Below are 27,705 nucleotides of genomic sequence, written 5' to 3' on the forward strand. Positions count from 1 at the left end.
CACTGAGCCATGATGGGAACTCCATCAATTGCTTTTTCTGTAAAGTATCCTACTACACTCAGAATGAATGAATGATGAATGAATGAAAATTTGAATGCCTGTCTAGAGGAAGGCAGCTGTTGATTTTCTGGTTAAACCTCAGCTAAGACTGCAAACGTTTAATGTGATATATAGAAATGGAATAAAATAAAAAGAATCCATATATGTTGTTTTAAAATTTTTATTTGCTTCTTCAAAAGATTGGAAATAGATTAGCCAAAACATATCTGAATATACAAAGTAATCCATGTGGTTAAGGAGGACAAGCCCTGGAACATACCGCTGGACAAACTGTTCATCAAAATCGGATCTCTTTACTTCAGAATCAGTGGAAAGTCACTATTTTACATTTCAAAAGCTACTGAGAAACTAGATCTCTTTTTACAATCACCAAATTCAGAAAGGTTATATTCTGACACATATTCTTGGCTACCAGTGAAGCTAGTTACTAAGTGATCTCAGAATTAGATCAATGAAGCAAGAGGTAGTTTCTCCAATCCTGTCCTTTTATTTTTCTTTTCAGCAAGGTCATTCCTAGCGGAGCTAAGGGATACACAGCATAGTCTTCAACCCTTTGAATTCCTGTTCTGCTGGGATCTCATTTCCTTCAAATACCATCATATCCATCTTGCTGCATTTTAGTACTTGAAATCATCTGACACAGAAAAGATGCCAGAGTTCAAACTTTTTGGCCGATTTTCCTTTCAGCATGCCGTTAGAACAATAAGGAGAAATCAACTCGATGGCGTCATGGATGAAGGGGATTTTTCTTAATTTCTGGTCGATAATAACAATACTATTACCAATATCCCAGGAGACGTAGGCTGATGAAACGAGCCCCCCCAAAGGTAGCATACAAACCACATAATGACATTCTTCTTGATTAAGTCGCTTTAAGAGCTTTTGCGGTTGGTCTTCCAAGTTCTCCCGAGACCATCAGATCCCAGAGCCCCACAGTTCCATGGCTTCCAGCTCATCTTGGACCGGGGTGAATTCTGGCTGATCAGGATGGGTAGCTAGAGAGGAAGAGTGGGGGTGGGGACTTGGTAGAACCCAGGAACCAAAAATTGATAACCTCCCCTCATATGGGTCCACGAAGACATAGATTTGGTCACTAAAGTACAGAGATATCCTGCTTGGGTAGAAAGTAAGTAGTAGCTACCTTTACCCACCACGCTGCTTGCACCTTCCCAGGAAGTTCCAGATGGTTAGTGAAGAAAGAAGGAAGGGACAGATACACTCCAGAAATGTTAGGAAATTCAAATCACAGCCAACGGCTTAAATATTAGAGAAAGAAACCCTGACATGCCAGCAGAATGATGAAAGAAAAATAAATTTTAAAAACCCATCTCTTGTTAGAAGTCCATCACCAGGGACTGTAGTGAGGGGAAGTGATCAGAGAAGAAACGGAAGGAGGGTAGTCAGGGAGAAAGATGCCCAGCAATTTGTGTGGGGACAGGAAAGAGAAGGCATGTTTTAAGTAACTCTGCCTGGACTCCACATCTGCCAGTTTGGGATAATTCCTAGCAGACCATCTTAAACCTACACCCAGGCTGATATGTAGCAGTCAGTTTCTATGACAATTGACACATGTGACTGGGTTAAGTTCCAGTCTCATGGTTGTATGTGTTTGGAGCAGGACGGCAAGAGATGTGACAGTGGACAGGTAGGGAAGCAGGTGAGGCAGGGAAGCAGAGTGCCCATTGTTAGGGGCAGGGGCTGGGCGATGATGCTCAACAGGACAGTTCTGTATCTGTAGCCCATTGGCCAGGCCAATGTAATCAGAGTGGAGGAGTTCCACTTCAGTGCTGGTAATCATTGTAAGGGATCAGATCTTAATGAGAGACCGGGAGATTAGAGAGAACAGGGAGGGAAGAGATGAACAGAGAAAAACACATCAGCAAAACATTGACCAGTCCTTCTGGCAAATAAGGTTAAATTCCTTCTAAAGCAGAAAATTTCAATTCACTGACTAATAAGTTCATGGCCCCCCAAGCAGTCTCTGAACCTCTCTCTTGATGTTTAGAAAATGTCCCATTACACAACCCTCCAGCATGCAGACTGCAGATGTTTTTAGGAAGCATAATCATTTCAGAATCTCAATCCAGTAGTTAGTAAGAGGCAAGGACAGCACGGTCACTTTTGTTTCTTAAAATGATCCTCGGCCACCTAAAATGCATGCGGTGGGCAGGATGTCACCCAACAGAATCTCCAGGACCCTCCTAATTATGGAGAAAGTTCAAAGTTTGAGGCTTCCCCAAAACAAGAGGAAAAAATTTTAGGATGTCACAGCCACACCATGGAAGTAACACAGAATGAGAGGCCCCCCAAAATGTTCACACATGCCCTCCAATGATCAAATATGAGGTCCGAGGCCAAATCTGTGAGGATGGCCCTTTGGAAGCAAGGAAGACTTAGCTATGGTCTTATTTTTGTCGCTGTTATCTTTTCATATTTACTTTATTTTTTAACTTTTTAAAAAATTATAGTTGATTTACAATGTTGGGCCAGTTTCTGCTGTACAGCGAAGTGACCCAGTCATACACTCATATACATTCTTTTTTTTCATACTATCCTCCATCACGTTCTATCCCAAAAGATTGGACACAGTTCCCTGCGCTGTACAGTAGGACCTCATTGCTTATAATAGTAATAGTTTGCATCTACCAAACCCATAATTCCCCATAGAAGTTGTCTTATTTTAAATTTCGTCCCGGGGATAACCTCTATATCAATTTGCACTTTATAGACGATGCCTCTGGACAATTTAAGGTAGTCAGCAGTTCAAGCTGTGCTTCCTGCCCGTAGCAGGTCTATTTTTCATAGCCCCCGCACCATGACAGCACTAAGCATAGTAAAACGTTGCTCAAAGCCCACCATAAGGCTGACACTTACCTCCCACGCCGTAGGCCGAACATGAAGAGGGGTCGCAGTATCCAGGCTGGCCAGAAGGACCTTGTGGTCCAGGCACTCCCAAGTGACCCGGTGGACCCCTTGGTCCAGGAGAGCCAGGGGGTCCAGGGCTTCCTGGCCGACTCTCCCCAGAAGGTCCTAAGAAGTACCCACAAATGAAAACAATCGGTCTTTTACCACTACTGGGTGAGTTTTGAGACTACCAAGAAGTAACCTAGTACAAGAAGCCACCTTACACATCTGGACAGTGGGGTGATCTACCTTTCTCTACTCACTGAGTTCTAGTCCTCAACTGGATTTCCTGGACAGAGGATCATATGGCAATCACACGTTCCCCTGGAGGTCAATGCTTTAATCAGCTCAGGAACCCGGAAAGTGAAATATATTCATTCCCATCACCTCTTGGAGAGTAAAGGGAAAGGAGCATAGCACTGCCAACCTTGCTTTCTTTATGGAACTTCTCTCTCCCAGTGCAGGCTCCTTCTGAATCCAATGTATGGGCATAAGCACATACATATACAGGATACACACATGACACACACACAATCCAATGTACGAACATGCGCACACACACGTGTGTGAGCACACTTATGAACATGTTTGATCTTACCCTCATAACCTATACTGGTTTATGGCCCCAGATAATTGAAAGAAATTAGTCTAAGTCTGAAAGTAATTCTCTTGGAGGAGAAAAATGAAAAGTCTGAAATGGGACCCAATAAACGCATCCAAAATTTCTTTAGGCTAGCTGACATGAATTAAGAACTCTGTGAAAATGACAAAGGAATTAAAATTCTTGTGAAATTAAGAAGAATGTCAGGCTGGGTTTCTTTCATTCTTTTTTTTTTTTTTTTTTTTTTTTGGTTTCTATGTTTTGTTTTGCTTTAGGCCTGGATTCCAACAGTGGCCAACTAGAACCAAAGTGAAAATTAGGAACAAGTTATCACCTTACATTTGAAAAGTGTTGTGGCTCTCGGATGCATCCAGTTCCACTCAAGCAACATTCATCAACCACTCATTCTGCATAAGGCGAGGTGCTAGATCAGTTCCTCATACAATCTCTAATGACAATAGCATTTATACTCATGAATCTCTTGCATTAGGAATCTCTCCTACAAAAGTACTTCCCATAATCATCATTAGGTTGGAAAGCCACACCAGGCTATTGGACGTATGCAGTTGGCACTCCACACATTTGATTCAATATGGCTAAGACTGGCGTTGTAAATACCCAAGAGGATTGCAAACTCCTAATTCTACTAAATGGGTATGATCATCTGGAGGCTATTCTAAAAGCACAGAGTAAAACATACACCTCAAAACTTACACAAAACTCATTCAGAAACTGATGGTGGCAGAAACTATCCATGGGGTCATCAACATACCATCAAATATCCATGTGTTGCTCTAGATTCTGAGCCACCCTTACAGTTCAGCTGGGGCTGTGTGACTCGTTCCAGCCAGGGAAATATGAGTAGAAATGACGTCTTTCATCCTGCATCCAGGAAGTTGATGTGCCTCCTTTATCTTTCTCCTCAAGGTCTTTAATTCCAAAGTGGGGGGAAAGTCACCTCCACACATCAAACTTTCACTAAGTGTTAATCCACTAAGCATTTGGGGTTGATTTGTGGCCACAGCTTACCCTGGCCCAGCATAACTCATGCAACCAATAAAATCCTAGAACATCCTGTAACTTTGGGGGCTTGTGTATTGGGAGGCTGGTTACCAACAAACTGGCCTCCCAATGAAACACATGGAAAACACAGACATCCAGCTGGACACAAGGATGTAATATGACTATTTCCTTCACCTGCAATGTCAGGTGATTATAAAGATTGAGGATCTCCATCTCGAAGTTTCCTATTAGGTAGGAAGAGTTACCTGCTGGCCCAGGGGGGCCTCTTGGACCTTGAGTTCCAATGCCTGGATTTCCTTTTTCTCCCTTCACACCAGTTAAACCTGTTTAAAGAAAAAAGAAACGGCACATCTAGGTAGTTTGTTTTTCTGGGTTTCAAAAGGACCGCTCGATGAAGACGATGATGAGGGTTGGTTTGGGCTGATGGTTACCACGGGACTTTTAAATTGAATCCTGACACCGGTGACTTATGCACAGCCACATACAGAAGGCTGGCTCTGTAACTGAGCATGTCGTCTGCATTTGTAATACTGCAAGTTTATCATCCTCCTTCCCACTGAAGTGCCTCAGCCTGCCAGGAGCTGGCCTGTGTCTTTGCACACACCAGGCTATTGGACGTATGCGGTTGGCACTCCACACGTAACACAATAGAGATCACAAGTGGACATGTCTAACATTTTCCTTTGGGTCCACCCTGTCGTGTATCTGCAAAAAGCATGAATTATAATTAGGCAGCAAAGTTCGAAAGAGCGCGAGTTTCCATTAAAAACTTGGAAGCTTCAAGGAAGCCTGTGTTTGATTTGGCTGATTCAGCCCCATAAAAATCTAAACCTATTCATGTTTCTTTTCCATTGAACGAACTTCTTATTCCAAATAATTTACGGTGCTATTTAACAAGCTATACATTTTCACAGGCAGAAAAACAAAGAAACATATATTTTGACACCTCGTCATCCAAACAGGTCCCATCACAAGATTGCTGGACAGATAAGAGCATGCTCTACGGAGACCCAACCAGTCAGTCTGAGAATTGCATCAGACTGGGGTCTGGGTGACCCTGGCTCACTACACAGAAAGTCTCAGGTATCTGGTTTTCATGTGCAACAATACTTTGGAATAACAGAAGGCAGAACTGCGTATCTTCGTAATTACAGAGGAATTATGTGTCAACTGGCAAAGGCTTCAAGGGAATATAAAGAAAGGAAAATAATCAACTTGATAGGCAGCAGGCATGCAAATGATCTAAAGTGTTTAAAATTACAAATGACTTTTCTCACCTTCTAAATGACACAATAAGCAGGGACTCCAGTCTAGAAAACAATTACTTTTAACATCTTGGTTTGTAACGTCCAGAAAAAAAGATGTTGATGTATTATTTGCTCTGGGAATAGTTTTTTCTACACTGCACGTAGAATGACTGTTCTTTGATTTGAAGTTTTGATGTCTGCCGTGTTCTTTGTGACCATCTCTTGAGGTCAAGGTATACCTGTTATCATTTAATTTTTATTTATTTATTTATTTATTTTATAGCTGCACCTGCGGCATATGGATGTTCTCAGGCCAAGGAGTGAATCCAAGCTGCGGCTATGGCAACACTGGGTCCTTTAACCTACTGTGCTGGCCTGGGGATTCACTGCAGTTGGATTCTTGACTTACTGTGCCACAGAGGGAACTCCAACCTGTTATCTTTTTAAAAAGCCCTTTTTCCTTGTTAGCAGTTCTCAAGACTGCTCCACCCACTGCTACGCATCTCTAACACCCATGCCTATTGCACGTGGCATTGGTGGTATTTTCTGAGCTCACAAAAGACCAGTGCTGCAGGGAGAGGGCAGAGCATCAACCACCCAGCCTTCGACCTCCTGTTCCAAGCCTGACTCTTCTCCTAGGAATAGATAGGAGGAGAGTGATTTCTCTAGAGTAAAAATACAATCATATCTGAGTCTAAAAAGCACATAATTTAGATGAGTCAGCATCCAGTGCTCAATTGATAAATCAAGTTGTTCAGACAGAAAATCAAATTGTTCAGACACACACACCCTGAGTGTGTCTACTGGGTGTTACCTAATTAATTACTAGTTTAGCTACTAGCTTAGCTAATTGAGTAATAAATGGAGTATTTTTTTTTTTTTTTTTGGGCCACATCTGGGGCATGCAGAAGTTCCCCAAGCCAGGGATCAAACCCAAGCCACAGCAGTGACCTGAGCCACACCAGTGACAACACTGGATCCTGAACTCACTAGGCCACCAGGGAACTCCAGAGTGAGTACTTTTTAAAATTGGAGGTAGATGTTCCCTCACTTGCAAAAGATCGTGCCCTAACATGAGTGTGTCTAGGAATTTAGCAGAAACCACCTCTTCTGTGAGAATTGGAGTCACTTTCCCCAAAGGGAACTGCTAATTTTTAAAGAATTAGAACACAAGAAAACACTCGAATGACTAATACCAGACTGCATGATTAACTGTTTGGTGACTCAGAGACCTCCTGTGACCCTACGGTACTCAAGGATCAGCATCAATAATGGCTTCTGGGAGTTCCCATTGTGGCTCAGTGGTTAAAGAACCTGACTAGCATCCATGAGGATGCAGGTCTGATCCTTGGTCTCACTCAGTGGGTTAAGGATCTGGCGTTGCCATGAGCTGTGGCATAGGTCACAGACGTGTCTCAGATCTGGTGTTGCTGTGGCTGTGGCGTAGGCTGGCATCTGTAGCTCTGATTTGACCCCTAGCCTGGGAACCTCCATATGCCATGGGTGCGGGCCTCCCCCGCCCCCCCAAAAAAAGAAAAACATGGTTTCTCAGGGATCCTCCATGAGAAGATGTAAATGAGGCTGAACAGGACATCCAGGAAAGTATTCTTGGGAATAACCCCCTGATAAGTGTCCCTTGCTCTATCCCTTGCTTATTCACAAAAAAAGCTAAAGGTGGGGAAGATGGGGGAGGAGAACATCTGGTTGTTTCAACTTTCTTGTTATGGAGAGAAAAACAAGTGGCATTTGATATTATCTGTAATACAGGTCAAGGTGAGAGAGGAAGATCTTTGCAATAATACTCCAACTCCTCAAGATGCCAAAAAAAAAGAAAGAAAGAAAAATCCAAGAATATAGTTTTATATCAACAGAGAATTTTAGATTTTATTGTCCTTGAAGTTTGAAATGTTCCAACTACATGTAGGCTAATATATTAATATATGTCTGTGTCTTCACTTAGGTTTCTCAGACTAAAGAAAGGAATACTTCTGTCCATGACAACTGAATTTGGTTAAAAATCTTTTTTGGAATGAAAAAATATATGTCAAAAATCAATATTTAAATACTTAAAATGAGGACAGAAATGGAAGACTAAGCTTAGAGAGCTTAGACCTCTAAAAATAGAACTGGATATACTTTTTTTGGGGTCATTCCCAGGCTAGGGGTTGAATTAGAGCTATAACTGCCAGCCTATACCACAGAGACAGCAACGTGGGGTCCAAGCCACATCTGCAACCTCTACCACAGCCCACGGCAATGCCAGATCCTTAACCCCCTGAGTGAGGCCAGGGATCGAATGCCCATCCTCATGGATACTAGTCAGGTTTGTTACTGCTAAGCCACTGCAGGAACTCTGGAAGATACTTTTGATAAACTCTGTAGGCCATAATTAAAAGGAGGGAAATCAAATGTCCTAAAATTTCAGCCTGTGACTGTTCATGAGATGACAGTAGAATCTAGGCATAGTCATTCTTTAAGGACACAATGTAGTCATTGCCCCAAAATAAGGGCTCCCTCATTTATCTCTTTTGTGGGGCCACCTAGTGCTGAGATGGGATCATCAGAGCTACGCGCTGGCATTCTTCCCATAAAGGCATGGGGACCCCTGAGTTCACAGGGCATCCCCTCCTGAAATAACCTTCTTACCTTGGCTCTCTCCATAAATACTCCTCATTCTTACAGACTCAACTCAAAGCTTCTCAACAACTATAGCATGCAAAAGCACAACAAATCCAAGGATTATCTATTTCAATTATGGCTATATCCCCAACATTTCTATGGTGCCTTCCACAGAGTATCTGACTAACAAATATTGATTAAATGGATGAATGAATGAATGATTTGCTTCCATATTATCTGTGCCTCCTTTGGTCTCACTGCATTGCTTGTGCTCCTATTTATCTGGCCTGGAACTATAAGCCTGTTGACTTCAAGGATCATGCCTATTTATTGCTCTAATGTCAGATCCAAGCATAGCCTCACACATAGTAGGTGGTCCAGTAAACACTGGAAGAGCAACTGAATGACTAGATGTCTACACCAACATGCAGCTGATGGTTAAAAGCAAGCATGACCTCTGAAGAATCAACAAACAAAATTCCTTAAGCTGGAGCTCTGCTTTTACTTTCACATGCCTGGCTTTCGTGAACACTGGCTTTTTCCCTAACAAGTTCCTTATGTGACATTATCAACTGCTAGTGCCTCTTGGAGATGAATATCATGCACTCCAATTAAACTGAAATTTCTTCTATTTTTAAAAATAGCTGATATAAATGAAGATCTAACTTACCAAAAATATAATTTAGCTAAGATTTAAGATGTCCTTAGTTTTCTGTAGAGTTACCAAAACTAGATAAAAGTCTTTTCTATTATTTATTCATTCTTTCTTTCTTTTTTTAAAAAAAAGGGAATATTTAAGATCTACTCTTTTAGATCTTGCTCTCATTAAAATTTTACTCATTTCTTTCTTATTAAAAGCTTTTAAAATAGGAGTTCCAGCTGTGGCTCAGTGGGCTAAGAATCCGACCAGTTTTGGTACCAGTACCACACTGTCTTGATTGCTATAGCTTTGTAATATTGTCTGAAGTCTGGGAGAGTTATGCCACTGGCTTGGTTTTTTCCCTCAGGATTTCTTTGGCAATTCTGGGTCTCTTATGGTTCCATATAAATTTTTGGATTGTTTGTTCTAGTTCTGTGAAAAATGTCATGGGTAATTGGATACAGATCGCATAAAATCTGTGGACTGCTTTGGGAAGTATGGCCATTTTAACCATATTAATTCCAATGGAACAGAATAGAGAGCCCAGAAATAAACTGAGACACCTACAGTCAATTAATCTTTGACAAAGGAGGCAAGAAGATAAAATGGGAAAAAGACAGTCTCTTCAGCAAGTAATGCTGGGAAAACTGGACAGCTGCATGTAAATCAATGAAACTAGAACATACCCTCACACAGTGCTCAAAAACAAACTCAAAATGGCTTAAAGACTTAAGCATAAGACAAGACACCATCAAACTCCTAGAGGAGCACACAGGCAAAACATTCTTTGACATCAGCTTTACAAAGGTTTTCTTAGGTCTGTTTCCCAAGGCAATAGAAATAAAAACAAAAATAAACCAACAGGATCTAATCAAACTTACAAGCTTTGGCACAGCAAAGGAAACAATTAAAAAAAAAAAGACAATCTAGGGAATGGGAGAAAATAGTTGCAAGTGATGCAACCGACAAGGGCTTAATCTCCAAAATACACAAATAACTCATACAACTTAACAGCAAGAAAACAAACAAACCAACTGAAAAATGGGTAGAAGAACTAAATAGACATTTCTACAAAGAAGACATACAGATGGCCAACAGGCACATGAAAAAAAACGCTCAACATCACTACTTATTGGAGAAATGCAAATCAAAACTACTGTGAGGTATCATCTCACACTGGTCAGAATGTCTATCATTAATAAGACTACAAATAACAAATGCTAGAGAGGAGGTGTGGAGAAAAGGGAACCCTCCTACAACTGTTGGTGGGAATGTAAACTAGTACAACCACTATGGACAACAGTATGAAGGTTTTTCAGAAAACTAAATATAGAACCATCATATGATCCAGCAACCTCACTCCTGGGCATACATTTGAACAAAACTTTCATTCAAAAAGACATAAACACCCCTATGTTCACTGTAGCACTATTCACAATAGCCAAGGTATGGAAAAAACCTAAATGTTCATTGACAGGTGAATGGATTAAGAAGATGTGTGGCATATACACAATGGAATACTACTGAGCCATAAAAAAGACCAAAATAATGCCATTTGCAGCTACATGGATGGAACTAGAGATTCTCATACTAAGTGAAGTAAGTTAGAAAGACAAATACCATATGCTATCGCATATATGTGGAATCTAAATTATGGCACAGATAGACCTATCTACAGAACAGAAACAGACTTCCAGACATGGAGAGCAGACTTGTGGTTGCCAAGGGGGAGGGGAAGGGAGTGGGATGGGCTGGGAGTTTGGGTTAGTAGATGCAAACTATTACATTTAGAATGGATAAGCAATGAGGTCCCGCTGTATAGCACAGGGAACTATATCCAATTATTGTGATAGAACATGATGGAAGATAATATGAGAAAGAGTATATATATATGACTGGGTCACTTTGCTGTACAGCAGAAATTGACAGAACATGGTAAATCAACTATAATGAAAAATTTAAAATAGAATCTGATTAGTATCCATGAGGATGTGGGTTTGATCCTTGGCCTCGATCTGTGGGTTAAGGATCCGGCGTTGCCATGAGCTGTGGTGTAGGCCACAGATGTGGCTTGGATCCTGCATTGCTGTGGTGTAGGCTGACAGCTGTAGCTCCAATTCGACCCCTAGCCTGGGAACCTCCATATGCTGCAGGTGCGGCCCTAAAAAGACAAAAATTTACATAAATAAAAGAGGGTTGTGGTACAGAGAGGTGAAGTCACTTGTCCTTAGCTAGTAAGTCACAGAGCCAAGATTTCAATACAGGCAGGGTGGTGACAAGGCCCTAACCAACACACTCTGCCTGCCTCTCCACCCCAAGCTGGACCTAGCAGCTGCCTGCTCTTGTTGGCTATAGCCATGGCTTCCTGAATTGCCTGCCCAATTCGTCTGCACATTTTCTCCAGCCCCACACTCAGGTATCAGCCCCTGTGGTTATCACATTTCCTCAGCTTACTTCCTTTGGTTTGCACACTTGCCCTCTACTCTAAGCAAGACTTAGGTTTGATTTTAGAGGATTTATCCTGTTCACACTGATGACTTGTCCAGGGTCTAGCCCTTGGTTATGGGCTTCCTATTTTCTTTGGCCTGTTGGCCTCTGAATAGGGAGATTTTACTCATTTCTATGGTCCCCTGACCACACAAAGCACTCAGGATGGAGTCTGATGCTACTCCTTTGGGCACAGTTACTCCCTCTTGATCCCAGACATTCTGAAGAAGTCCTAGGATTTATGCCCAGGCAGATATGCAAGGCCTGGGTAATGCTTTCATTGTAATTCTACCAAAAAGCCACAGAAAATGTGAGACAAGGCTTCAGCTGTGTTATTATATTGTCTGTTGCCTGGGAAATGCTGGCAAAGAATTCCAAGAATAGTCTGTTTTTCATTCAGCTTAAGTTTGAATGCCCGCTAGGTATAGGGTACTGGATTGGGTACCTCGCTACAAGACGTCAGATTAACTGGACTCAATCCACCAAGTATTGTTTGCCCTTTCCAGGCTCTGCTCTTTTTACATGTTTGGCCTGTAGGATTAATAACAGCATGTGGAACTCCCATGTTTTGTGTTATGGGGGCCAAGTTTGGAAAATATAGTGTATATATATATATTTTTTTTAAAACCGCCCTGCAGCATACGGAGTTCCCAGGCCAGGGATCAGATCCAAGCTGCAGCTATGACCTATGCCACAGCTACAGCACCACCAGATCCTTTTAACCTACTGTACCAGGCCAGGGATCAAACCTGCCTGTGTCCTACCACTGCAGAGACACTGCTGATCTTGTTGTGCCACAGCGGGAACTCCTAGTGTGGTTTTAAATGTAAAAATGTCGAAAAGAATTTGCCAATACTTGCTAAGAGATACTCTCTCTATTGCCTTTTTCATAAAACAACTGGCCATCTAGGATGCATCTACAATTTAGGGCTCAGCTGGGGAAAGATAAACCATGCTAGAAAGGTAAACCTAGGTGGAGAGAATTTAACACAGGGACTTGGTTACATGCTGGTGGAAGGACTGGGAAGCCAAATAGAGATGACAAAGCACCCCACACATTAGCAACAGTGGGAAGCAACTATCACCCCTAGGTGTGCAGGGACAAGGAGAAGAAATGGTGTGACTGGGGCCCAGTGCCAGACTTTTGTAGGATCTAGGACAAGAGGGACAGAGGGTCCAGTGCAAGCAGAAGCCACACTGGCACTCTAGCCACCGCTGGAGTCGCAGAGGAGGCAGGGGTGGGAGTTGAGAGGAGACACAGCCTGACTTTTCTCCTCTTCAAACCCTCTGCTCCTCAATGCCTCGCATTGGCTGAAGCTGTGCAGGAACAGAGGGAGCCTGGAAACACAGCAACATACAGCGAAAGTTATTGGTCCTTAGCTTGTCCTCGGTTTGCACAGAGCAAACCGAAAGCAACCCCCCTAGTCTAGAGCCAAGATCAAGTGCGAGAATTCAGTCCAAAGCATCCTTCCTGCCTGTTCAGGTCACCATGCAGTAGGGAAAACAGCCAAGTACACAAGTGGCTATAATGCAGTGTGAAATTAGCTACAACAAAATACGAGGGGGTAGAATTGAGGCATCCGTGGGGAATCTCAGGAGGCTTTCCAATAGAGCTGACCCTTGGAGATAAGTCTTGAAGAGCAGGCATTAGCCGAGAAAAGAAGAGGCAGATGGAAATGCACGTGAAAAGACGTGCTGATGAAAGCGAACAGCGCATGCCTCAGGAGCTAGACGTGGTTTGGAATGTCTCTGATAGCTATGGGCTGGGGGGAGGGAGAATAAGAGGCCATTTGGACCAGGTCAAGACAAACCTTGTGAATCAGACTGAGTTTAGATATGGGCCTTCACAGGCAAACAGTTGTTGTTGTTGTTTTTTGTTTTGTTTTGTTTTGTTTTTTGTTTTGTTTTTTCTTTTATTAAAAAGGGCTGTACCCAAGGCATATAGAGGTTCCCAGGTTCCCAGGCTAGGGGTTGAATCAGAGCTACAGCTGCCAGCCTATGCTACAGCCACAGCAACGCAGGATCTGAGCCGTGTCTTTGACCTACACCACAGCTCACAGCAACACCGGATGGTTAACCCGCTGAGCGAGGCCAGGGACTGAACCTGCAACCTCATGGTTCCTAGTTGGATTCATTTCCACTGGGCCATGACAGGAACTCCTATGTGCAAACAGTTCCAATCTACCTAGTTTTTTGCGTATAATGTCATAATCCTTTTCTTAAAGAGAAACTCAAACTGTTTAAGGTTCGGGATCCACAAAACCTGAATCTGCTTCTGCTGGGTGCTACAAAGTAATACGATTAGCTCAGGTGGACCAGAATCCTGTAGAGCTCAACTCCACCAATAAACACTGTGCTAGACCCACAGAAAAGTCAGAGGAAAACCCGTTGAATCATTAAGTGGGGCTACCCAGAAGCCAAAGAAACCCACTAGCCAGATCAAGAGCCACACAAGAAGATACTTTATACGTCAGGGTTTTCTATCACTGAGAGACAAGGTAATAGAGGCAGGAGGTCTTTGGTCTTTTGACCACAGACATTTAAACTAGACATGTGGAGTTCCCGTCGTGGCTCAGTGGTTAACGAATCCGACTAGGAACCATGAGGTTGTGGGTTCGATCCCTGGCCTCGCTCAGTGGGTTAAGGATCTGGTGTTGCTGTGGGCTGCCATGAAGATCGCAGACGTGGCTCGGATCTGGCGTTGCTGTGGCTGTGGTGTAGGCCAGCAGCTATAGCTCCGATTTGACCCCTAGCCTGGGAACTTCATGTGCTGCGGGTACAGCCCTAAAAAGCAAAAATAAATATATAAATACATTAGACACAATTACATCTGGATGGGTGGGGGCTGGGGAGGAAGTGCAGCAGGGAGGAGGGAGTAAAGGAGGGAGAACTGAAGTTGTAAAGGGAGAAGGGAGGAGAGAGGAAAGCAAATGATGAGAAATACAGCTCATCAATGCACACCAACCCCATCTCGTTGTTTGCAGTTGACTGTTCACAACTGTAGGCATGTGGCAAAAAAGGAACAGGGGTTAAATAGGGCACCACGAAGCCTGGTGTTTTTTTCTACCTGGTTTTGCCACTGATATTATGACCTTATGGGTACATAACAAGAATATCAGATCAAATGCCAGTCTATCACTTTCAACTCCAATAGTTTGATTGCTCCTCTTTAAACACCATTATGTTATTTCCTGCATTGACTGTTGGAAAAACTACAAATGATACAAAGTTAGCAGAAAAATGAGCCAATTGCTATAGCTTTAAAAATGAGCATTGTAGGTTCATCATGAATATTCAACCAGTCAATGATATTTAAATTAGAGCTTGGTCTGGTCTTCATTTTTTACAGAACTGCAAAGGGATGAAACGTTCTCCACTCTCAGGAAAGAAAAGAGCGGTGTGAAGGCATTGGGACAAGGCCAGGGTCTGCAGAGTTTAAAGCGAACTCTATGATGGGCAACAGCCCTTCGTAAAAAGCACGAAGAATCGCTATTAAGATAAATACATCTTATATCTAGGATCCTCTCCATGTTTTTCCAAGCTAGAGAAGAAGTTCAAAAAAGTCAAATTACTTTGCTATATTCATGTGGTACTTTAAGGTCAAAATTAAATCTAGAACCAATGAAAATATAAAAGTTTAATGAATTTATTTTTTTCTGTGTAAGTTTTCACCCAGCTACAGAAAGGCATTTTGGTATATTAATTTACTATAATGTATTTGTTGCTTTAAAAGCCATGTCAAAAAATTCACTGAAAATGGTTTATCATAGCTAATATAAACAGCATTAGTTTCTTTGTTGTTGTTGTTGTTGTTTCAGCACCCAGGGTTTCCTGCCAGGGATCGAACCCATGCCACAGCAGTGACCCAAATTGCAGCAGTAACACTGCTGGATCCTCAACCTGCTGAGCCACAGAGGAACTTCTAAACAGCTTTAGTTTTTTGGGGTTTTTTTGTTTGTTTGTTTTGCTTTGTTTTTCTGTCTTTTTGCCTTTTCTAGGGCTGCTCCCGTGGCATATGGAGGTTCCCAGGCTAGAGGTCTAATCGGAGCTGTAGCCACCAGCCTACCCCAGAGCCACAGTAATGCCAGATCCAAGCCATGCCTGCAACCTACACCACGGCTCACGGCAACGCTGGATCTTTAATCCACTGAGCAAGGCCAGGGATTGAATCTGAAACTTCATGGTTCCTAGTCGGACTCGTTAACCACTGTGCCATGATGGGAACTCCAGAAACAGCTTTAGTTTTATCATGTAAACAACTACATGTTATACTGCCATTTCACTTGTTTATATTCAAGGCTAGAAATTTGGAAAATGTTAGACATTTAAAAGAAAGGGAGTGGGGGAGGGGGAACTGGATGAAGGCGGTCAAAAGGTACAAACTTCCAGTTTTAAGATAAATGAGTACTAGGGATGGAATGTACAACATGATAAATATAATTAATATTGCTGTACATTATTATGAAGATTGTCAAGAATAAATCCTAAGAGAACAAAAAATTTTTTTCTGTTTCCTTCATTTTATATCTATTCACAATAATGGATGTTCACTAAATTTATGGTACTACAGACAATAAATGCTGGAGAGGATGTAGAGAAAAGGGAACCCTTCTACACTCTTGGTAGGAATGTAAATTTGTACAACCACTATGGAGGCCAGTATGGATGTTCCTTAAAAAACTAAATATAGAACTACCATATGATCTAGCAATCCTGCTCCAGGGCATATATCCAGAGAAATTCTAATTTGAAAAGACACATGCATCCTACTGCTCATTGCAGCACTGTTTATAAGACATGTGAAGCAACTTAAATGTCCATTGATGAATGAACAAAGAAGATGTGGTACATGTATGCAGTGGAACACTATTCAGCCATAAAAAGGGAATAATGCTATTTACTGCAACATGGATGGACCTAGAGATTATAATACTGAGTGAAGTAAGTCAGATAAAGACAAATATCATATCACTTTACATGTGGAATCTAATAAAAATGATACAAGATAACTTATTTAAACAATAGAAACAAACTCACAGATTTCAAAACCAGTCTTATAGCTACCACAGGTGGGAGGAGGGGAGAATGGCGAGGGTAGGAATAACATATACACACTACTGCATAAAATAGATGGTTAATGAGAACCTACAGTACAGTACAGAAAAATCTACTCAATAGTTTGTAACAACCTATATGGAAAAAAAATAGATATATTTAAATGTATGAATGATTCACTTTGTTGTATACCTGAAACTAATACATTGTAAATCAACTATGCTCCAATAAAATTAAATTAAGGGAGTTTCCACTATGACACAGTAGGTTAATAACCTGGCTTGTCTCTGTGGTGGTGCCTGTTTGATCCTTGGCCTGGCACAGTGGGTTGGTTAAAGGATCCAGTGTTGCCACAGCTGCAGTGTAGGTTGCAGCTGTGGCTTAGATTCAGTCCCTGGCCCAGGAACTTCCACATGCTGTGGGTACAGCAGGAAAAAAAATTAAATTAAAAAATAAGCTTATTGTGTCAATCATTTCATAAGTCAAATCATTATGCTGCACATCTTAAATTTATACAGAGCCATATGCCAATTATAGCTCAATAAAACTCAAGAAAGAAGAAGGAAAAATAGTTTTAAAAAAGGTATAAGAAAGGGAATCCCTCTCTTTCTCTCCATATTTACACATACAATATAGCCAGAAGGACATTTTATCTTTTGACCACAGACGTCTAAATTAGACCCACTTAAATCTGGGCACTGAAATGTTCAAGGCCTTTGCTATTTTTTAGGCATTTCCTACCCAGTATAACCAAAATTTCTATTTAAAAATTTCACCCTGCTTTTCTGGCTAAAATTACATGATGATGACTTGAAGAAAATGCTGACATTGTTGACTTGGCAGTAATTGGCTATTAACAGGATGTCTTTGGATTGATGTCCTATAACCACACAGGCTTCTGCTTTTATCATGGCTCTAGGGTTCAATGAGGAATAGCAGCCAAAAAGCTGGCCAAGTGGTAATTAAAGCCATAAATCACTTATGATTCATGAAATAACTATTGGATGTCAGGTATGATGAGGAAGAAAAGGAAAAGACCGATTTAATTTGGTTTGTAAGGGAGCATGTGACCTCATTGGTGAAATGGATTAACAAAAGTGAAATCGATAAAGGACAATTTGAGAAAGTATATTCTACCTGGGTGCTAAATGATATATCTCACACAGTAACGAGGTAGGGATCGGCCACCCATTCATTTGTCAAAGATTTGTTCAGGCTCCTTGTGGAGGGATGTAGAGAGGAAAGGAACTCACAGTCCAGCGGGAAGACAGTCAAGTGCTTCCACAATTACAAGATAATGGGAAACTGCTGTGATGGAGGCATGCACTTGGGGACAGAGGAGCACAAATGAGGGAGATCTTTATTCAGCCTAGTTCAGTTGGAACAATGCAGGGTAGCAACAACAAACACACTGACCAAACAGACAAACCGTGGTGAGGGATGAGTGGCCTCTGGCAGAGGTGCTTCGTGAGAAGAACTTCAAAATTTGAGTCTCAGTGAACCAGAGGAAGAAAGAGTGTTCTGGGTACTTGAAAGAACATGTGAAAATCTATGAAAAGCTGTAAGAACAAGGCATGACAGGAGTCGGCATTGAGTATGGAAAGGAAAAGGTGTGTAGGAAGGTGATAAAATAGTGGTCTGACTCCTTCACTACAGTACAACTGAAAGATGCATCCATTCTCTTGCTACGGGCTCATGTATCTCCTTACCCCTTGGATTTGGGGTTGGCCATGTGACTTGCTTTGATCAATGGGATGTCAGTGGCAATGACATGAACAGAGGCTTGAAACATGATTGGGCGGACAGGTTGCGCTGTTTTATTTCTGCCATTGTCACAGGGAGAACATATTCTAGGGGAGCTATTACCCCTCCAGCCAGGCCCCTGCAGAACAGAGCTGCCCCAGCCTCCCATAGACATATGGTGAGAAATAATAACTATTGTTGCATGCTACTGAGATTTTTGTAATTTTTTATGCAGCAAAAGCTGACTAATACAGAGAATCTTGAGCAGTTCACTTTAGCTAGAACAAAGCATACATACTTGAAATGAACTTGATTGGGAACTAGGAACCAGGACCACACAAAGATATCTTACTGAGATGGCATTAATGTTGAGCAGTATTTCTAATATATATATAATAGATTAATTATAATATAATATACAATTATATAATTATATTATGTTATATTATTATATAATATAATTATATTTATTATAATAAATACAATTATGTAATATTATATTAATATATTATATCTAATATCTTATATCTAATATAATATATTATATCTAATATAATATCCCTCACCCCAGACAAGGACTGAAATCCAATGCGAAGAATCTGCTACAATTTACTACACAGACCTCCAATTAAGGATTTAAAAAAAAAAATGTCAACTACAGAAACAACTATATCAGCTTTCACGGCAAAAAGAAAAAAAATATCAGTTACGGTTTTTGTTATAATAATCATATTACAACAGTGCAAAGAGTGGGGACATACTTTGATGATAATTTTAACTTGTCATCAACTTTTTCAAATGATTCCTTGTGTTTGTTTGGAAAATGACTACAATTAATTCCAGAAATAGGAACACCAAAAAAAGTCTACAAAAACTCTTTTTCAATAGGTGCTACTCTTTCAGGGTGCTTAAATCTACATCTTATATTTCCCTCTAAACAGCTACATCTGGCATTTGAATAATTTAAATGAGTAGGAGAGAAAAACACTCATTTAAGTGGCAAGAACAGGTAGACACAGCTAAGCCAACCCTTCACCAGTGTCCTAGAAGTCAGACTGCTTGGAAATCATTCTTACGGATGAAAACATCACCCTGGCTACATTGCAAGGGCAGAAAACCTTGATTTAATTTAGAGGACTGTGACTAAATACATATTCACAAATTCTGTGATACTCCTCCTTTGAAAATATACAGCTTAGTTCCCCTCTATTTGTACATAGATAGGGCTTAGTGACTCCCTTGTAATAGAGAGAATATGCTGGAAGCAAAAGCTTAACTTCTGGGACTAGTTACAAAAGGCACTGTGGACCCCTCCCTGCTCTTTCTGGGATCACTGGCTCTGAGGAAAGCAGCCACCATGTTGTTGTGTTAAATGTTCTGAAAACATTCAAGCACCCCAATGGAGAAATCCACCCCTCTCATGCAAACGTAAGCAGAACAGTCAGAGAAGGCATGAGATTCTGCCAATCTTTCTTGATTGGGAGTAAGCTGGCCATCTTGGAAGCAGATCTGCTGGCCCCAGTCAAGCTTTCAGATAAGTGTGGCCATGAGTGACATCTTGACTACAACCTCATGAGAGACCCTGAGCCGGAAGCACCCAGCTAAATCACTCCTGAATCCCAGACCCATAAAATCCATGATTATATGTGTTTTGTTGTTTTAAGCTCTAAGTTTTAGAGCAATTTGTTTATAGTAATAGAGCAACACTTAGAGCTTCTTTCTGCAGCCATGATGAATGCAAAGGGTGACTTTGTAACAGGGCAAAAAAACCCTACAAAATAAAAGAGGGTACAAAGAGAAAAAGAGAAGGCTCATTCATTGTCAGTGCCCTAAAGTCACTATATATTAGCAAAACACCACCCATCAAACTTTCAGAGAAAGTTTGCACAATGTCCTTGTTGCAAAGGACATTCCAATTGGACTTTACCAGATAATTAATGTGTGAGAAAAGAGAAAACGCTACCCTTATTTCTCTGGAGTTTATCTCTCAGAGATGGTAGACAGAGGAAGAAGGCGAACATGTATTTCAGCAGATTTTTTTATCAGCAATGAAAAGACAATGTCTCATGCCACTGTGTATCAACTACCATATATCACAGGGAAGACTTGTAAATATTTAAGGGGCAACCAGTAAATTCTTACAAGAGCTCTACCCTCCTTCATCAAGTTGATCTGTCCCATAAAGATAATTTTTCCAGGAATGAACCAGGAGACAGGGACATTAACAAGTTTCACAGGAGTTCCTGTCATGGCTAAGCGGAAACGAATCTGACTAGCATCCATGAAGATGCAGGTTCAATCCCTGGCCTCGCTCAGTGGGTTAAGGATATGGCATTGCTGTGAGCTGTGGCATAGGTCACAGACATGGCTTGGATCTGATGTTGCTGTGGCTGTGGTGTAGGGCAGCAGCTACAGCTCTGATTCGACCTCTAGCCTGGGAACCTCCATATGCCATGGGTGTGGCCCTAAAAAGACCAAAAAAAAAAAAAAAGTTTCACAGATGTTTACCACTGAGGCATTCCTGGCTTACAACTACTATGCTTCATTTCTGAATGTGTGACCAAAGTCTTTCTGCCAAATATATTTTCTGTGCCAAGAGCTCTTTTATTTCATTTTTATCTAAATTTGATTTTTTTAAATTAAAGTATAGTTGATTTATTTTAATTTAAAAAATTTTTTTAAATTAAAGTAATAGTTGATTTACCAAGAGCTCTTTTCAGCCACAGGACTATTGAACAAGAGAACCCAACTTCCCTCCCCCAGCTTTGAATCCCTCAGGGACCCAGCTTTCTCTCTGGACTTCTCAGCCCTGCGGATTCACAGTGAACTGTGACAAGGGCATGAGGGACTCAGTCTTGGCTTTAGTGTGTATGCAGCATCTCCCGCCCTGACTGTACCATTGACTGTGATAACCAGGTTTGCTTGGGGGAGTTCCATTCTGTTTCATCTTCTCATCCTTCTCCCCGCCCCCTTTTCTCATCTTTTGACACAAAATCTATCTTTTTCAAGTTAATGCCTAGAACCTTAGGACTAATTAAAATTGATCCTTAAATCTTATCTTTCTTTACATTCAATAATTAGAAATTCGGTCTTCTGCGGCAGAGAAAGCTCAAGGGGACACATGTTCTAACTTCAAAACTCACTCAGTGATTTTTATCCTCAATGAACAATAACAAATGAATCTGTGGGGCCAACAGAAGGGGGGAACTGCCCTAGCATCGAGCTCTTAAACAAAAATGTGAATTTTTCTCTTGATTAAAGATGACATTCCAATGTTATTCCAATATTAATATTTTTAATCCTCCACAATAACATTGGAGTGACTAGAGCTCTTCCATCCAAAAGATTTCATCCCACAGAATAGAGATAAAGCACTAATAAAATTTATAGAAACCAATGAATTCTAGCAGGGCAAGTCTTTGCAATGATACCTCCCAATCACTACCAGTAAGTTTTTTTCAGGTGCTGGAATAGGGAAAGACCTTGCCCCCATCTTGCAGGAACAAAGACATATAATTAAAAATCAAGAGATGTGTTGTCCAAGGAACATGTGCCAGAAAAAGTAGGAGAAGGTAATTTACATTTATTTGCATAATGCCAATGATGTATTTGCTGTCTTAGTAGAGCTTCACTGTGAACACCATAGAGGAAAATGCAGAGACAAGGAACTGGTAAAGCTCAACTCTATCAGCCTGAATTTGGAATTGTTGCATTTTAATAATTTTTAAATATAAATACATTCTGACCTCATTATGTTTTCAGCAGAGTTATGCCAAAAATTTACATATTGGAATAAATTACTTGAGTATAAATTACTCCCCATTTTCTTCTTTATATTACACAATAGATGATTCTAGTTTATTTTTTAAATTATGTGTGAAGGTAGGTTGTATTTTTTTCTTTTAAGTTCAGTTTAGAATAATAAAGAGATATTAAAAATTATTTGTTATAAAAAGGTGACAATATGTTTGATAGGGTTGAAAATCACAGCTTTAAAGGTTTCAAATCTTTTCCCACCTCAGGACCTTTGCACATGCTGTTGCTGTCTCTGCCAATGCTCTCTTTGACTCTCTTATTCATATGCCAACTTCAAAACTTTCAGTTCTCAGCTAAAACATCACTGACTCAACAAAGTCAGAGTCCCCTCTTCTATCCTCATAGAGCGTCCAGCATTTTTTCATAATATGTATAACAACTGACATTAAACATATTTTGTTTGTTTGTTTGTTTAACTCTGTCTCTATGGTAGGCACATAAAAGGCAAAAACTGTATCCCCTGTTTACTACTATGTTAACACCCAGCACCATGTCTGATGTGTTTTAAATGCTCGGGAAGTGCTGGTAGATGAATGAATGAAGATCCAGAAAGATTAAGTTGTAAGATCAAGCAGCCAAGATTACATAGCCAGTAAGTGGCAATGCCAGGATCCAAACCCATAAGTGATTGATGCTCCAAACGACATTCTTCCCAGCCCATCATGCTCCTTTCAGCTAAACAGCATTGCACAGTGAGGCGAAAATGGTTTCTCTTCTAAAATATCAGAAGTAGGGAGTTCCCTGATGGTACAATGGGTTAAAGACCTGGCATTGTCACTGCTGTGGCTCAGGTCATTGCTGTGGCGTGGGTTCAATCCCTGGCCTGAGAATTTCTGTGTGCTATGGTTGTGGCTAAGAAGAAAAAATATATATCAGAGGTAAAACAACATTGAATTACTTGGTTTCAGGTTTCTCCTCTAAGGCGAGATATGATAACTTCTATAGGTACATTCCAAATTGCCAGAGCCATAACCAATTTCCCAACAGGTAATTCTTCTACTGGACCCACGCTAAAATCTAGAACTGTCAAGTGCCAAAATGACCAACCGTAAAAAATATTTTTATCATGTTTATATTTACTCCAAACAGATGCCCTGACTTCACCTCAAAGCTCGTCACCTGCCAGATCACAGATACCCTAGGCCTATCCAAACACAACTGTACAGAGTGTGTAAGAAGCTTGCAAATGGTATAACTACGACCCACTAAGAACTGGTCAGTCTAGCAGATCACATGCTATGGACTGTGGATATTAGGGGAAATAATGAAACAGCCAGACCCTGCAAGGCCTCTCCTCTGTAAAACCCAAGCAATGGATTCAAAGGTGACAACAGGGCAGAAAGGAGGAAGCACAGCCATTCTGGAATCGTATACATCTGGGTTTGAATTCTGGCCCCCTGTTGTTCAGCTGCAATGGCCTTTGTGACAATTGACCATCTCACTGGGCTTCAGTCTCCTCACCTGAAAATGAGGCTAACACCGATCTCATAAATTCTTATGGGCATTAATAACGTACTAATCAAGTGATCGTTTTAAGTCACTGCATAATAAATGATAGCACCATTTCTTATCAAAGGCCACAGGGTTGTCTTCCTTTAAATTCTGACTGCATTTACTTTCTACATAACTTGCTTGGCATTTGCCATCTCGCAACCTGTACATTCAATAATGTGCCATACTGTTTCCTTATCCAAACCACATCTTCTATTTTATCCAAATGTGAGTGTGTGCATGGGACCCAGCACAATACTGGCAGATGCATTTGGTGCCTAACAAATGAAAGCCATAAATAGTCATATTATCTCACATGCTGCCCAGCCAAAAGCCTTACATCAACCTTGCATTTCATAAATGTTTGTTGATTTGTTGTACAGAATAAACCAGATATGAATTCCAGCTGTTATGGATACACAATCTAAACATGAAAATCTTTAGCTGGGTGGCTCCTCTTGATCCACTATTTTTTGCAGAATCATGGAAACTGAAGGAGTTTTATGAAGACTGAAATCAGGAAATTTCCTAAGTCTTTTCAGATAAATAAAAGAATTGAATTCTGTGAACTATACACCAAAGAACTGAGTGCTTGACTGGGTTCACATATGGTTCAAGATATCAGTGTAGGTAGTGAACATTTAAATACATGAAATAAGGAAGTAGACAGATTAGTCATCTGGAAATGATAGGTAGAAATCAGGATTAGAAATTGAGTTGTTATCAAGAAGATTTAATTAGAATCACACAAGGCTATGATTGGAGAGTGAGTTAAGGTCGGAATGGTCATGACTCAATCATCACAGTTCAGGGAAAAAAAGAGGAAACTCAGAGATAATCCAACCCATTTCCTGATTTTTTTTTGTTTTCTAATGGCCACACTCATGGCATATAGAATTTCCTGGGCTAGGGATTGAAACCAAGCAGTGGCTGCAACAACGTTGGGCCTGGGGTCGAACCCACACCTCTGCCCTGAACCAAGCCACTGGAGTCTGGTTCTTTTTTTTTTTTTCTTTTCAATTCTTTTTTTTTTTTTTTTTTTTTTTTGTTGTTGTTGTTGTTGCTATTTCTTGGGCCGCTCCCTCGGCATATGGAGGTTCCCAAGGCTAGGGGTCGAATCGGAGCTGCAGCCGCCAGCTTACGCCAGAGCCACAGCAACGCGGGATCCGAGCCGCGTCTGCAACCTACACCACAGCTCACGGCAACGCCGGATCGTTAACCCACTGAGCAAGGGCAGGGATCGAACCCGCAACCTCATGGTTCCTAGTCGGATTCGTTAACCACTGCGCCACGACGGGAACTCCTGGAGTCTGGTTCTTAACCCACAGTGCCAGAGCGGGAACTCCCATCTTCTGAATTTTGAAAGCCCATACTTAGAGCCACTTACTTGGAGATAGTGCGGAACAGAATAGGGAGAAGCAGCCAAACCGTAGCCCATGAAGGAGCAGCTGTTCTCTGACGCAAGTTAACAGGGAGGAGCAAAAGCAGGGGAGAAACTGGACGGCAAAACATTTTGCTTTAATTCTGGGTGCCAAGAATCAGCCAGGTTTCAGTGGGAGTTTAAGCTTTAGATGAACAATGTGAGCTGCAGAATCCCTTTGAAGCCTTAAATTCTGAGGATTCTTTATATTCTACAATCTGTGTGAGAAGACAGCTAAAAGATGGTCCCTCATGATCTATGAAACATACTTTATTTAAGTTAAAGGAGACAACAGGTTACTGAGAGTGAGGAAGACCATCAGGTGGAGTGAAGATGCAGTCTTCTCTTAGGTAACAAGGGAAGTCATGAACTGTCATCTACTTCCCCTAGTGAATGTGGACGGAATATCTGCAATATTTTTCTGTTCTTTAAAAATGCATAGTCTAGAGTTCCCATTGTGGCTTAGTGGCAATGAACCCAACTAGACCCTGGCCTCACTCAGGGGGATCCAGCATTGCTATGAGCTGTGGCGTAGGCTGGTGGCTGCAGCTCTGAGTTGACCCCTAGCCTGGGAACCTCCATAGGCTGCGAGTGGGGCCCTGAAATGAAAAAAAAAAATGCATGTTCTTTGGCTATTTCGATGATAAGGATGTGGTTAATCAGAGATCTTGAATTAGAACAGTGTAGCAAACAACAGCAAAGGTAAGTGTTATTTCTACTTGTCTCAGTTACCTAAGTTTGTACACAGGCACAGGCACTCTCTATCATGATGTAAAGTGTATTTCTTCTTGTGTATTATGTGTTAAGAAGTTTGAAAAAAATTTGAAAAATTATAATAGAGAAAATAGATGGAGCACTTCTGGAGAAACACCAACCAAAATCCATGGAGTCGTGAGCTTTTTATGAAGACTCAGCAGAAAATGAGATTGTACTTACATGCTCTGCCAGTCTCAACACCTGTATTTCTTTTCATCTTGCTTTTACAGCTTATTATTTGTCTAAGGACACTGCTGAGGAATAATACTTATTTTTACTCATTATAATAGGGTGTCCTTTTAAAATTGTATTCTAGGAGTTCCCACTGTGGCACAGCGGAAATGAACCTGACTGGTACCTATGAGGATGCGAGTTTGATCCCTGGCCTCACTCAGTGAGTTAAGGATCTGCCACTGTTGTGAGCTGTGGTGTAGGTTGCAGATGCGGCTCGGATCCCATGTTGCTGTGGCTATGGCACAGGCCAGTGGCTACAGCTCTGATGCAACTCCTAGCCTGGCAACTTCCATATGCCTTGGGTGCAGCCCTAGAAAGCAAAAAAAATAAATAAATAAAAATAAAATTGTATTCTAGAGCATAGTGACAATCATATTTTATACAAAAAATACCCCACCCAAACATGATCTCTGGTTTTTATTTCCAGCCCTGACATTGGCTGACTTCAAGCCTCTTTGGGCCTCCATATCTTCATATGCTTCTTTTTATATATACAGAAAATGAAAGGGTCAGGAGAAAAGATGGCTGAAATTTCTTCAATTTTAAAATGCTATTGTTTTGGAGTTCTCCCGTGGTACAATTGGTTAAGGATCTGGCATTGTCACTTCAGGGACAGAGGTTTGCTCCCTGGCCCAGGAACTTCCATGTGCTGCAGGTGCAGCCAAAAAAACAATTTTTTGAAGGCTATTGTTTTGATTTAATAGAAAGACAGACATTTTTTCTGTCTCAATCTTTCCTGGGTATTTGGACCACAAGGCTAAGATCAAAAGATGAATCACTTTGCTGTACACCTGAAACTAATACAACTTTGGAAGTCAACGATACTTCAGTTAAAAAAAAAAAAATTTTTTGTTTTTTTTGTCGGTCGCTCCTGCGGCATATATAAGTTCCCAGGCCAGGGATCAAAAGCCACAGCTGCAGCAATGCTGGGCCCTTAACCCATGTGCCGGGCTGGGAATCAAACTGGTGCCCCCCGCAGCGACAAGCTGGATCATTAACCCACTGTGCCACAGCAGGAACTCCCCCCACATTTTTACAAATTATTGTTCACCTTGCAACACACATCCCAGTGATAAGAGAATCGAAATATTTTTCTGGGAATGTAAAGTCCCCTGGATATTGGCCTATACACCCCAACCTTAAACACCAAAGCACACCCCCCAACTGATGATCAACCCAAATCACCTTTCCTCATACTCAAAGGGCACTTCTCCCTTTGTCTTACTGTCAGCCTCCCTGTGTTTGTAAAATATAGGCTTTTGCTTGTCTCCTATACTCCTTAGGGATAAATACATATATGTCAGAAAATTCTACCATGGAAATTCATATTTCAAGGGTTGTCTGGACAACTGTTTGAGAACCCCTGGCTGATTTACCTCTGATCTAAGCATTCAAGTGTTCTTTCAGAGCAGGAAAGACTTGGTCTGGCAAGAACAAGGACAGGACTTCCAAAAAGAACAGACAACTTGTGACTTGCCGAAAGTGACTCAGGCGTTGGCTCTGTGCTGCCTGAGTCACAGTTGATCCATCACCAACACCACTGGAGGGTGTCCTGCTGACAGAGGTGGCCACCTTTCTGGCTGCCAGATCGTTGGTACACTGTGGGGAA

General features: G+C 41.2%; 1 protein-coding gene across 4 annotated transcripts in view; it reads right to left on the reverse strand.

The window, feature by feature from the left end:
- COL14A1 (collagen type XIV alpha 1 chain) overlaps window positions 205-27,705 on the reverse strand; it is a 234,915-nt gene continuing 207,414 nt past the window's right edge. For 2 of the 4 annotated variants that reach the window (XM_013996512.2, XM_005662880.3), the window contains exons 46-48: window positions 4,834-4,911; window positions 2,935-3,090; window positions 205-1,055 (exon numbers count right to left, since the gene is read on the reverse strand). In XM_013996512.2, the coding sequence (XP_013851966.1) occupies window positions 976-1,055; window positions 2,935-3,090; window positions 4,834-4,911 (314 nt within the window). In that variant the 3' untranslated portion in view covers window positions 205-975. Of the gene's footprint in view, window positions 1,874-2,934; window positions 3,091-4,833; window positions 4,912-27,705 lie in introns of all 4 variants that reach the window. The other 2 variants (XM_021090550.1, XM_013996514.2) reach the window with 1 other exon arrangement.

Source organism: Sus scrofa, chromosome 4, assembly GCF_000003025.6.
Source record: "Sus scrofa isolate TJ Tabasco breed Duroc chromosome 4, Sscrofa11.1, whole genome shotgun sequence".
Classification (NCBI taxonomy): Eukaryota; Metazoa; Chordata; class Mammalia; order Artiodactyla; family Suidae; genus Sus; species Sus scrofa.